Below are 13,230 nucleotides of genomic sequence, written 5' to 3' on the forward strand. Positions count from 1 at the left end.
TGTTTTCCATTCCAGCACTGCCTGAACCTTGCCGGGATCCATGGCCAATCCCTTGTCTGACAGGAGGTACCCCAGGAATTCCACCTCCTTGGTATGAAACTGACACTTCTCCAGTTTCACCCACAGCCTGTTGGCTCGCAGCCTGCTCAACACTTCTCTGACGTCTCTCACATGTTGCTCCTCATTCTCCGAATACACCAACACATCATCTAGGAAGGCGACGCAATTCTTGTAGAGCAAAGGACCCAGTACGTGGTTCATAAACGCTTGAAAACACGCTGAGCCTGCTTGTAATCCAAAAGGCATAACGAGATATTCAAATGCCCCCAAAGGTGTGAACATGGTGGTTTTCCATTCATCCCCTTTCCTTATACGTATCAGGTTGTACGCCCCCCTTAGATCCAGCTTTGTAAAAATCTTTCCCTTCCGCACCCTGGTCAAAATATCATCAATCCTGGGCATAGGGAAAGCCACTGGTTCTGTCACTGCATTTAACAGCCTAAAATCACATACAAGTCTCGGCTTGTTCGTGTTTTTTTTATCCACAAAGAACACTGGGCTACCTCCCGCTGCTTTGGACTCTCTGATGAAACCTCTCTTCAGGTTCTTGTCAATGAACTCTCGCAACTCCTGCATTTCTCTGTCTGACATGGCATACAACTTGCCTACAGGAAGCTGTGCTCCAGGGAGTAAATTGATCTGGCAATCAAAGGGCCTATGCGGGGGTAGTTGGTCAGCTTCCTTCTCGCTGAACACGTCGCTGAGATCTGCATACTGTGGTGGTACCTTCACCTTCTCCATTACTTCAGTCCCTGCTAGGGTGGCTTGGGCCCCTGCTGAACCCTTTTCCCCTTTGCAGTGTTCTAAGCAATGTGCCGAACCAAAGGAAACCACTCTTTGATGCCAGCCCACCAGCGGATCATGTAGCGCTAGCCAGCTCATCCCCAAAATAATGGGAGCGCCTCCCAAGGTGGCCACATTAAATGCTATCAGTTCTGTGTGCCTTGCCACCCTCATTATCATTGGGACGGTCTGCAAGCTGACTCCTCCTCCCAACAACTCCCTGCCATCGATCGTGGTCACCTGCAGGGGGTTGCTTAAAGGGATAGTCTGTATCTGGTGTTCAGCAGCAAACTCCTTGCTCATAAAATTGCAGGAGCTGCCTGAGTCCAACAGCGCCTTTATTTTTAGGGGATGTCCATTTTGCAGCTCTAGCGACACTTCAATCACTAGAGCAGGTTGAGGTGCTTCTGGCACGGGCACTTTCACTGCTCTTTGGCCTGGCTGCAGTGCCCTGACTGTGGCAACCAGGCGTTGGCTTTTACCTGCTCTGTTTCTCCCTGCTCTCCTCCCTCAACAGCTCCCACCATCCCTTGCCATTCCTTCCTCTGGGGGCAGACTCTGGCAAAGTGGCCTGGCTGTTGGCAGAGGTAGCATTTCCGGGCGCCCTTTCCCTCCTTCTTAACCCCCTCACTGGGTTTTGAAAATGCGCGCGCGCGCGCTGTTCCGATTTCCATCGGCTCTGCAGGCGGGAAAGCTGGCTCTGGAATGTCTGGAATGCGGAACTCCTTCCAACGTTCCCCTCTCCCTTCCCGCCTCTCCAAGGCTCTTGCCTCCTGGCGCGCTCCTATGGTCAGCGCAGATTTGGTCAGCTGATCCATAGACACCGCCCTGGGGCTCCGGGACAGTTCATCTTTCACAGCCGAAGAAAGACCTTCTTCAAATAACATCTGAATGGGTGCCGCCGATAAATCCCAACCCAATCTGTGTACCAGCATGGTAAATTCAGTCCAGTACTCACGGACAGATCGGCTTCCCTGCTTGCAAGCCATTAGCTGCCTGCGCACCACCCCTTCCTCAATATCGCTGGAAAACATGATATCCATTGCACGAAAGAACTTCATCGTGTCCTTTAGTACGTCATTGTGCGTTGCCATCAGGGGCCGAACCCAGTCCCTCGCCCCCCTCTCAAGATGCCCAATCACGAAAGCAACTCGTGATTCCTCATCAGGGAATTCATCAAACTGCACATTAAGTGCATATTGCATCTCTGTCCTAAAGGCATGGTAATCCTTGGGGTCCCCCCCAAACTTCTGCACCAATCCTGGTACCTTTCTGGGGAACTGAGTGGCTCTCCCCTTCTTGTCTGCATCCTGAGCCCTTCTCTCCTCCAGCCTCGCCGTCTGCAGCGCCAGTTGGACCTCCAACGCTCGGTATCTGTCTTCCAAGCTTGGACCAGTCCCAACCCCTGCTCCTCCGGTGCCGGCTGGGTCGCTCATGATGCTTTCTCCTGCACAGGCAGCGTACAGAGACTGTCAGACTGCTGTGAGGGGATGATTAGCTGCTTGTGCGTAAAAGCGTTCTCCCTCAGAGTTTGTGCGGCTCCACAAACCTCTGTGCGTGATAGAGCTCCTCAGACATGTCTGCTCTAGTCACTCGTAGAGTCTGACAGTGGCTGTCTGCGGAAGCGCTTCCAGCAAAGAAGCTCCTTGACGGAAACGCGTCTCCTGGATTCACGGCGTGACAGTTTCCGGCGAGGCATGGGTCTCCCCACGGGCGCCTCAGATACCTCGCCACTGTTCTCACTGGAAGCGTCTCTGAGCCCTCCCTCCTGCTCGCATTCCCTCAGAGATCCACTCCTCCCCCTGCTGGTTCCTGCCTCAGCTGTTGAGTCTCTTTCTTCCTCCCTGAGCCCCTCCGCCTGTTCCTCCGATGGCAGTTCCCTGACAGTGATGTCCACAAGGGTATTTTTGGCTCAAATATTCCTTTATATTTATTCCAGATTTTATACCACAATTTCCTTATCACATGGCTCAAAAATCCCCTGTGGAGCTTCACTTTTTCATACATTAAAGAAGCGTGCCATCCAGACCGATTCTCATGGCCTTCCAAGTCTAATAGGTCCGTATCTTTCAGTGTAATCCAGTCTTTTATCCAAACCAATCCTGACGCCACATGGTAGAATTCCAAATCTGGCAATGCAAAACCTCCTCTCTCCTTTTGATCTGTTAATAATTGGTGTTTAATTCTCGGTTTCTTTCCACTCCATATAAATCTAGATATTTCCCTTTTCCACTGCTTAAAACAATTCATTTCTCCTAAAATGGGCCTTGTTTGGAATAAGAAAATCATTTTGGGGAGGATATTCATTTTCACAACTGAGACTCTTCCCCAGAGTGAGAGATGGAGTTTGGTCCAGGTTTCCATATAGTTTTTAAAAATTTATTTCCATACTTTACTATAATCATCCTCATATACATTTAAACTTTTTTAAAAAATCAAGATCCTTAGGTATTTAACCTTATTTTTAATTTCCAGGTCTGTTTTTTCTTGAAGTTCTTTTTTTCCCCTTCCATTGTGAGGTTTTTTGTCAGTAATTTAGTTTTTTGGAAGTTTATTTTCAGCCCCAGGCCGGCCATAAATTAATCTAGCAAAAGACCCCGGGGTGGCCAGGAGCAGCGCATGCGGACGTGAGTCTAGGAATGGAGAAGATTGTGGACGGGATTCTCTGAAACACCCAGCAACCCAGATTCTCATCCTTGGCTGTCTCTTTTGCTGACGGTCTTCACTCCCAGCCTTCCTGGCAAGAGGTAGCGAGGAGGGGGAGGGGAGAACGGGAGAATTGGGGTTCTGCAATTAGAGAGGCAATTAACTGCAAGGGGAGAACGCCAATCAAAGCTCTCATTCCCTGTCGGGGAACCTGGGATCTGAAACTTTTCCTTTTTCCCAAGGAAGATGCCCCAAGGCTGGTCCAAGTGGCCAGTTTGGATAGCAAGGGACTTGGGCTCGGTTTCCAATTTCTCTTTTCCTCGTAAATGCAGCTGCACCGGCAGCACCAGGATCCGGGAGGAAGTGACTGGTGCGTGTCAGAGCGCAAGGGCGTTTACAGTTCCTTTCCATTCTCTCTGGAGCAGCCAGATTTGGCACTGGGCTGCCAGGCGTCCAATGGAAAGGGACTCTTTTCCCTAGAGGCAGAAAAGGGTGCTGGGACCCCATTGTAAATAAAGGGAGGGAGAAGGACTTTGAAGAGACCTTCGTAGAGAAGATGAACGACTGTCAGGTCAGGAAAGACCTGGGAAAAGGCTAGCGGGTTTTTGCTTTGGTTGAAAAATGGGATCCCCACATTCTAAGAGTTCCAACCGCCAGACGCAAAGGCATGTGCTGGTCGCAGCAGGAGGGGGAGTCTCTCTGGTTGCTTCAGCAGCCGGCCTCCTCTGGGTCTCCTGGCCCCCTCCTCTCCTCCCTCTGAGCCTGAACTGCTCTCTGCCCCAGACTCTTCCCGCTCACCTAACCCTGTTTCCTCCTCAGCTTGCAAAAACTCCCCTTCCGGTCTGCTCCCCTTTCTCCCTCTTTCGGCTCCTCCCCCCACCCGTTCCCAAGCTCTGAGCCTTCTTCCCTTGTGGGTCCCCCAACTGGTGCCTCTCCCCCCCCTCACCAGCCAGTCCATGACAACAGCAGCAGCTACAGCACTGTGGTCCTCTGGTGGGAAAACTCCTGAGTACATGACTGAATCAAAAATTCTGGGACTATGGAAAAATACTCTCTTTCCCAAACACTAGAATGAGCAGGAGCTCTGGGGTTGCCCCATGGGGTTCGTGAGGGAAGATGCACCCCCCAGGAGACTTCCCTGGTACCTGCAGCCCCTCCTTCCCCCTCTTGAAATTAGGATGGGGGGGGGAATCCCCCATTCAATTTCAGTATTTCAAGTTTTCTTCAGAATGTGCAGGAGGCAGCGATTAAGTTCTGGTGAAGAAGCAGTGCTTGGATCATGCGGTGGGGGGTGACAGGGTGTGGTGTAAAAACTAAAGTTACTTTCATCTAAAATTATTCTCACCATTGTGAGATGCTGCCTTCCTTAAATAAGTTCCTTAAATAAAGGTAAAGTTAAAGGGACCCCTGACCATTAGGTCCAGTCGTGGCCGACTCTGGGGTTGTGGCATTCATCTTGCTTTGTTGGCCGAGGGAGCCAGCGTACAGCTTCCGGGTCGTGTGGCCAGCATGACTAAGCCGCTTCTGGCAAACCAGAGCAGCGCACGGAAACGCCTTTTACCTTCCCCCCAGAGCGGTACCTATTTATCTACTTGCACTTGGACGTGCTTTTGAACTGCTAGGTTGGCAGGAGCAGGGACCAAGCAACGGGACCTCACCCCATTGCGGGGAGTCAAACCGCCGAACTTCGGATCGGCAAAGTCCTAGGCTCTGTGGTTTAACCCGCAGCGCCACCCGCGTCCCTGTTCCTTAAATACTCCATTATAAAGAAAGCACTTTTTGCAATCTTTTCATTTAAACTGCTTCTCCTCTCTGAGTTTGTTGATGGTTTGAAGGGTTTCAACTCCTTTAAAGTTCTTCCTGTCCATGAGTCTGTTGATTCTGAACTTCCACTAAGAGTGAACCTCTTTCTACTTTCCTGATATTTATATGGTTTCTCCATTGTCTGAGTTTTTTGACATAAATCAAGGCTTCCACTCTGACTGAAGCTCCTTCTACAGTCCATACCTTTAAATGGTTTCTGCCCCACGTATCTGCTGATGTTTTCTAAGATTTCCACTCTGAGCAAAGCATTTGCTGTACTCCATACCTTTAAATGGTTTCTCCCCTGTGTGAGTCTGTTGATGTTTTCTAAGTCTTCCACTCCGACTGAAGCTCTTTCCACACTCCATACATTGAAATGGTTTCTCCCCTGTGTGAGTCCGTTGATGATTTCTAAGGTGTCCACTCTGACTGAAGCTCTTTCCACACTGCATACATTTAAATGGTTTCTCCCCTGTGTGAGTCCATTGATGTCTTCTAAGGTGTCCACTCTGACTGAAGTTCTTTCCACACTCAATGCATTTAAAGGGTTTCATCCCTGTGTGAGTCCGTTGATGTATTCTAAGGCTTCCACTATCACTAAAGCTCTTTCCACACTCCATGCATTTAAATGGTTTATCCCCTGTGTGAGTCCATTGATGTTTCCTAAGGCTTCCACTATCACTAAAGCTCTTTTCACACTCAATGCATTTAAATGGTTTATCCCCTGTGTGAGTCCGTTGATGTCATCTAAGGTGTCCACTCTGACTGAAGTTCTTTCCACACTCCATACACAGAAACGGTTTCATCCCTGTGTGAGTCCGTTGATGTATTCTAAGGCTTCCACTATCACTAAAGCTCTTTCCACACTCCATGCATTTAAATGGTTTATCCCCTGTGTGAGTCCATTGATGTATTCTAAGGCATCCACTATTATGAAAGCTCTTTCCACACTCAATGCATTTAAATGGTTTATCCCCTGTGTGAGTCCGTTGATGTCTTCTAAGGCATCCACTATTATTAAAACGCTTTTCACACTCCATACACTGAAACGGTTTCTCCCCTGTGTGAGTCCGTTGATGTTGTCTAAGGTGTCCACTCTGACTGAATCTCTTTCCACACTCCATACATTGAAATGGTTTCTCCCCTGTGTGAGTCCGTTGATGATTTCTAAGTTTTCCATTATCACTAAAGCTCTTTCCACAATCAATGCATTTATATGGTTTCTCCCCTGTGTGAGTCCGTTGATGATTTCTAAGTGTACCATTATCACTAAAGCTGTTTCCACAATCAATGCATTTAAATGGTTTCTCCCCTGTGTGAGTCCGTTGATGTCTTCTAAGTTTTCCATTATCACTAAAACTCTTTTCACACTCCATACACTGAAATGGTTTCTCCCCTGTGTGAATCCGTTGATGATTTCTAAGTGTACCATTATCACTAAAGCTCTTTCCACAATCAATGCATTTAAGTGGTTTCTCCCCTGTGTGAGTCTGTTGATGTGTTCTAAGGTTTCCATTATCACTAAAACTCTTTTCACACTCCATACCCTGAAACGGTTTCTCCCCTGTGTGAGTCCGTTGATGTTGTCTAAGGTGTCCACTCTGACTGAATGTCTTTCCACACTCCATGCATTTAAATGGTTTCTCCCCTGTGTGAGTCCGTTGATGTGTTCTAAGTTTTCCATTATCACTAAAACTCTTTTCACACTCCATACACTGAAACGGTTTCTCCCCTGTGTGAGTCCGTTGATGTTGTCTAAGGTGTCCACTCTGACTGAATCTCTTTCCACACTCGATACATTTATATGGCTTCTCCCCTGTGTGAGTCCGTTGATGATTTCTAAGTGTACCATTATTTCTAAAGCTCTTTCCACAATCAGTGCATTTATATGGTTTCTCCCCTGTGTGAGTCCGTTGATGATTTCTAAGTGTACCATTATTTCTAAAGCTGTTTCCACAATCAATGCATTTAAATGGTTTCTCCCCTGTGTGAGTCCGTTGATGTCTTCTAAGTTTTCCATTATCACTAAAACTCTTTTCACACTCCATACACTGAAATAGTTTCTCCCCTGTGTGAATCCGTTGATGTCTTCTAAGTTTTCCATTATCACTAAAGCTCTTTCCACACTCGATACATTCATATGGCTTCTCCCCTGTGTGTGTCCATTTGTGCAATTTAAGGTTTCCACTCTGACTGAAGTTCTTCCCACACTCCCTGCACTTAAAACGCTTTCTCTCTGTGTGAGTCCGCTGGTGTGTTCTAAGTTTTGCATTGAAAGAGAAGCTCTTTCCACACTCCATACCTTTAAGTGGGTTCTTTCCTTTTTGTGTTCGTAGATGTGAACTATGTGTGCTCGTTCAGTGAAGCATATTCCACATTTCACACATTTTAATGGCTATTCCTAATGAAACGAAAGGTGCCCTGTCCCCCGCAATTCTGTCTTCTCCATCACCTTTTTCAGAGTGGGCAGAAAGGAAATCCTGTTTGGGTTTCAGGAAAGAGAACACAGGGGAAAAAAGGACACATCAACTGCCATTAGCACCTTCTCTTATTTCAACATCTCCTACATTCTCCCATGTACTACCCATGTTCCCAATTTTTAGGAAATGAAAATGCTATGATGTCAAATGATAGTAATGCATCAGCAACCTTTCATAATCCTCAATCATCTTTAATAACACAGCATGATCTTGTAATACCGTTGTCCTGTGGGACTGCATTTCAAATCAAGTGGTTGCCCCCATTTCCACCTCTAGATCTTCATGAATCACCTTCACATTCCCGCTGACCTCAGGAGGTCCATATGGACTATTTTGGGAGACCCAGATCTACATCTTTTCCAGGGACTGTGGTCTGGGTCAGTCAGAGAACTAGTGACCAAGGCTTGGTGCATGGGGGCAGCTGAATGGGTGCTCAGGGAAGCTCCTGTTCTTGGAGATGGACCTCTGTCTACATGCCTCACATTGCATGGAGAGAGCAGGAGAAGAAGAAGAAGCAGAAGGAGAGCAGCTGGCACATGGGAATCCCAGGCGGAAACACCCACCCCAATGGTTCTTTATAATGATGATGTGCTGCCTGATCCTGTGCTTGTCTTCTGACAGAGGAGTATCCTAATCTGGCACTGAAAAGCAGGATATTCAAGGCGAGGAGATAACTGTACTTAATGGTAGGTAGCCATATTGGATGACACAGTTGAAGTAAAAAAATTAACAAAAATAGTCCAGTAGCAACTTACGGTCTTGGGAGAAAAGTAATGACAAACCTAGACAGCATCTTAAAAAGCAGAGACATCACCTTGTCAAGAAAGGTCCTTATAGTTCAAGCTATGGTTTTCCCAGTTGTGATGTATGGAAGTGAGAGCTGGACCATAAAGAAGGCTATCGCCAAAGAATTGATGCTTTTGAATTCTGGTGCTGGATGAGATTCTTGAGAGTCCCAGGGACTGCAAGAAGATCAAACCTCTCTATTCTGAAGGAAAACAGCCCTGAGTGCTCACTGGAAGGACAGATCCTGAAGCTGAGGCTCCAAACTTTGGCCACCTCATGAGAAGAGAAGACTCCCTGGAAAAGACCCTGATGTTGGGAAAGATGGAGGGCCCAAGGAGAATGGGACGAAAGAGGACGAGATGGTGGTACAGTGTTCTCGAAGCTACCAGCATGAGTTTGACCAAACTGTGGGATGCAGTGGAAGACAGAAGTGCCTGGCATGCTCTGGTCCATGGGGTCACGAAGAGGCGGACACGACTAATCGACTAAAAAACAACAACAACAACAACAACAGCAACTTAGGGACCAACTAAGTTTGTTCTAGGTATAAGCTTTCGTGTGCTTGCACACTTCTTCATATAGTGATGGGTAGTGTGAGATGGTAGTAGGAGTACCTTTCTGAGAAAAACCCCACCCCACCCTCCCACGATATACAAGGCTCTGGTGACATCTGTGTCAGTGTATCTGAAGCAGTGTGCATGCACATGAAAGCTTTTATCTAGAACAATCATAGTTGTTTTCTAAGGTGCTACTGGACTATTTTTTAATTTTTTATTTCAACTGAATCAGACCAATACGGCTACCTACCTGAATCTAGATGTCATGGGGTGTTGGGGAGCAGTAGGTCCTTTGGTGGGGGACATGTCCTGCACCTTCTGGGGTCATTTTTCCACCCTTGGTCCCCACCCTGCACTCGGCTCTCACCTGTGGCTTCCAGAAGCTGTCAGCATGCAACAGGGGTTCAAGCAACGGCTTCAACCGGCCAGCTAAACCAGGTGAGGAAAGCTGATGGGTCTCAAATCCTTGGGGGCCTGGGGAATTCTGCTGCACCTGAAGTCAAGCCCTGGTGGATGGAGAGGAGAACAACCGTGAATCCCACAGTCCAGAAGGCAGATTCTGCCCGTGCGGAAGAGGAAAGTGAAGGGCAGGTGGGGCACGTCCACCTGGAGGCTTGTTATCTAGTCCCAGGGTTACTCTGACATTGAATTATAGATAAATTACAGTATTGAAATGCGCCTGCTCCCACTTCCTATTCTGATATTACTCTACTCTGCTTGTCTGTTTCTTACTTGAGTGCTGTTTTGGAATGCTAAGTCAGGGTTTTACTGTGAGTTACATTTTTCCTATTTTTTGGATCCTGTTATGCTTCTCTGTCTTCAGTAATAAATTTCTCAGATGAATTATTATTTTTCTGCCTCTGAGTGTTTTCTCCTACTCTGCTATCTATAAATCGATCATTATGGAGGAGCAAGATCTGCAGCCTAAAGCCCTCCTCAGCCTCGGCGCTGTAGACCTGAAGGAGCATCTTCACCCCCATTGTTCAGTCCGGACAGGGAGGTCCGCCTCCGAGGGTCTTCTGCTGGTTCCCTTGCTGTTAGAAGTGAAGTTTCAGGGAACCAGGCAGAGGGCCTCCTGCCCCATGGAATGCCCTCCCTTCAGAGGGCAAGGAGGTAGGCAACTATCTGACATTTAGAAGACAGCAGTATCAGGAGGTTTGTAATGTTTGATGTTTTACTGTCTTGTATATGTACTGTACTGTTGGGAAGGTAAACGGCATTTCCGTGCGCTGCTCTGGTTTGCCAGAAGCAGCTCAGTCATGCTGGCCACATGACCCGGAAGCTGCACACTGGCTCCCTCGGCCAATAAAGCAAGATGAGCGCTGTAACCCCAAAGTCGGCCACGACTGGACCTAATGGTCAGGGGTCCCTATACCTTTACCTATATGTACTCTAAGCTGCCCAGAGTGGCTGGGGGAAAAGACGAATACTATAACTTCTACAATGGTACCTCGTGTTACAGACGCTTCAGGTTACAGACTCTGCTAACCCAGAAATAGTACCTTTTGTTAAGAACTTTGCTTCAGGATGAGAACAGAAATGGCACGGCGGCAGCAGGAGGCCCCATTAGCTAAAGTGGTGCTTCAGGTTAAGAACAGTTTCAGGATAAGAACGGACCTGCAGAACAAATTCAGTTCTTAACCTGAGTTACCACTGCACTATTATTATTATCTTGCGATTTTTTGTAGTTATGTTGGAATTCGTACTGCAATATTAGCTTACGAAATGTTATGGGTGGAGAAAATCACAGGGTTGCCATAAACTATAATCCCACCCACAAACTCTCATTCACACACAGTCTGTAAATTTGGGGAGGTCACACACCTCACCTGTGCTAATACTGGCAGTCTTTGGCCTGCACAGGCACACCCGGTGTGTAGAGCCTCCAGCCCCAGGCACCGTCTATCATGAAAATGGGTCCTTTGACTGGGAAGATTCATGCAGTCGCTGTCATCAGATGATGAAGGATTATATCTCAGCTTGTCAGTCACTCTGACACTGCCTATGAAGAATAAGAGGAACAGAAATGTTTTGAGGTGTGATACGGAACGGAAGGGGGGGGCTCCTTTCCCCCTTCCTTCTAAGAACATCCGAGGCCCCGCTTATTCCTATGGCCCCGCTTTAGCCAAGGACCTCCTGTTACAATGTATCCATTCTGTTTCTGCTTTTGCCCTATAGTACAGAATGGGTTTGAAATCATTGAAATCTTTAGAAATTGATATAAAATCAACCGTAACTCCGATTTCTTCGCTCTCAGTGTCATTCAACTCAGTTCCCCGTGGACTCCATGATGCTATCCCTACTTCCATAATCCCCGAAGCGGCAGGTCACGTACGCAGGAACTTCTTAATTCGCCAAACCTTCCCTCTAGGCAATATTAGGTGGCAGACGATGCTTATCTCTGACCCATTGTCTTGCCACCACCGGTACTCAATAAATGTGTATCTATGTATATTTCCCGCTCTGCATATCCCCCCTCCCTCATCCGAAAATGCTAATTAATGTAATCCCACCTTTTCATAATGTATTCATGACGTGTAAAGTATATTCATGATGTAACTTGTGAAACCCAACCTTCCCATAATGTATTCGTGACGTTTCATGCACTGTATTCTGGGATATGGAGGGAAATTTCAAAAGTTCATGTCACCCCTTTCTCGGGGTTCAATCTCGCCTTGAACCTGTTGCGCAATAAACTTGGACCTTCTGCAGTTTGCTCCTGTGTCCGGCTGAGCTCATTTTCTTCCGCAGGGACCCACGGACTTAGTCCGATGAGCTGGGTGGCAGAGTAACCCCGCACCCAGATTTTTCCGTAACAGTTGGCGCCCAACGTGGGGCTTGCGGTTCTCCCGAGCTGCTGACTGGGGGCCCCGAAATCTTCAGCCGGCTCCAGGCCATTTTGCCTGGGAAGATCCTTTTGGACCCCCAGCCATCTTCTGGGCGGTAATTGAAAGCCCTAGGAGTTCAGCCGGGGAGCAAAAGAGGGATCCAGCCGGCTTATTCATCGATCCCGGGATCATCATAGAAGACGCGTGAGTATAAGGAAAAAGGAAAATCCAGTGCACTGGTGGGAAGGGGGTGGAAGTCTCCTGGCAACTGAATTCTCTGCCCTCCTCTCTATCGCTCCTTCTTGCCTTTCTCTTGGTCCGGTTAGTGAGAGACCGTGGACCGCTGCTCAACCCGAAAGGGGGGTTCTGAGCTCTATCCCTTTTCCTTAAAATCTCCAGCCAGCCGCACCAATTGGGAGCCCGAAAGTAAGACGGTGAGACCCGACTTGAAAGATAGCCGACTCCCCGCAACGGGCATCCCAGTTGAAAGCAAGGGGTTGGAGTTCTCTTTCCGAACTTCCCGAGCGTCCTTGCTAGGGGGCAGGAAGTGGTCTTGCTTTCTGTATCAATCCCAGCCGCACCGGTCGAGCTACATACCACGTGTACTGTAAGCTCGCTTCCGAAAGCAAGGGGGATTTTCGACCCGAAATTCTATCCAGGGACCACCCGATCTGGCACCGCATGGCGCGGGCGTCCAGTAGGGCCCCTTTTCCTGAGATGTGACGATAGGTAGGAGGTTGCCAGGAGGGATAGCCCATGAGGAATTGGGCAGGACCGGCAGAGTGGAAAGAGACCCCAGGTTATAGGAAATAAGGAAATAAGGAAATAAGGAAATAAGGAAATAAGGAAATAAGGAAATAAGGAAATAAGGAAATAAGGAAATAGGAAATGGAACGCAAGGAACCGGATAGCTAGAGCTCTCTAAAACCCACTAAGGAAGTTGCCAGGCAACTAGAAGCCCCTTCTCCTCTTTACTATACGTCCCTGTACTAAGCATACCAAACCCCTAGACATACCAATCCTAATCAGCCCCTCTCTTTCCCCCTTCTCTATCCCAGACACCCCCCCCAAAAAAAAGGAAAAAGAAAAAAAAAAAAAAAGCAACAACAGCAACGCATGCATCTATAAAGGGGTACCCAGTCAACCAAGCGTTGTGAGCCCTACCAGTTTGATTAACTGGTGGTGTGTTTGAAGAGGCAAGGAGGCTCATAAAACCATGTGGGACCTTCCTACTAATTTCACTTAATGAAGCCAAAGGTAGTGGCCCAACTCCTTGCAATAACCAAC

General features: G+C 47.8%; 3 protein-coding genes across 4 annotated transcripts in view; all 3 read right to left on the bottom strand.

Annotated features, from left to right (window-relative positions):
* The window catches only part of LOC308595616 (uncharacterized protein), a 189,559-nt gene that overhangs the window by 162,967 nt on the left and 13,362 nt on the right, over positions 1-13,230 (bottom strand). Inside the window, exons 2-3 of the mRNA XM_081210069.1 lie at positions 10,945-11,117; positions 10,618-10,732 (exon numbers count right to left, since the gene is read on the bottom strand). The gene's annotated coding sequence lies outside the window, so the exon portion shown is untranslated. The remainder of the gene's footprint in view (positions 1-10,617; positions 10,733-10,944; positions 11,118-13,230) is intronic.
* Positions 1-13,230, bottom strand: part of LOC308595664 (uncharacterized protein) — a 152,598-nt gene that overhangs the window by 70,364 nt on the left and 69,004 nt on the right. The window contains exon 2 of the mRNA XM_081210239.1: positions 2,739-7,772. Coding sequence (XP_081066365.1) covers positions 6,036-7,592 — 1,557 coding nt within the window. The 5' untranslated portion in view covers positions 7,593-7,772 and the 3' untranslated portion in view covers positions 2,739-6,035. Of the gene's footprint in view, positions 7,773-13,230 lie in introns of the transcript that reaches the window.
* The window catches only part of LOC308595656 (uncharacterized protein), a 98,468-nt gene that overhangs the window by 61,791 nt on the left and 23,447 nt on the right, over positions 1-13,230 (bottom strand). The gene's annotated exons all lie outside the window — the stretch shown is intronic.

This window comes from Podarcis bocagei, assembly GCF_964188305.1.
Source record: "Podarcis bocagei genome assembly, chromosome: 10".
NCBI lineage: Eukaryota > Metazoa > Chordata > Lepidosauria > Squamata > Lacertidae > Podarcis > Podarcis bocagei.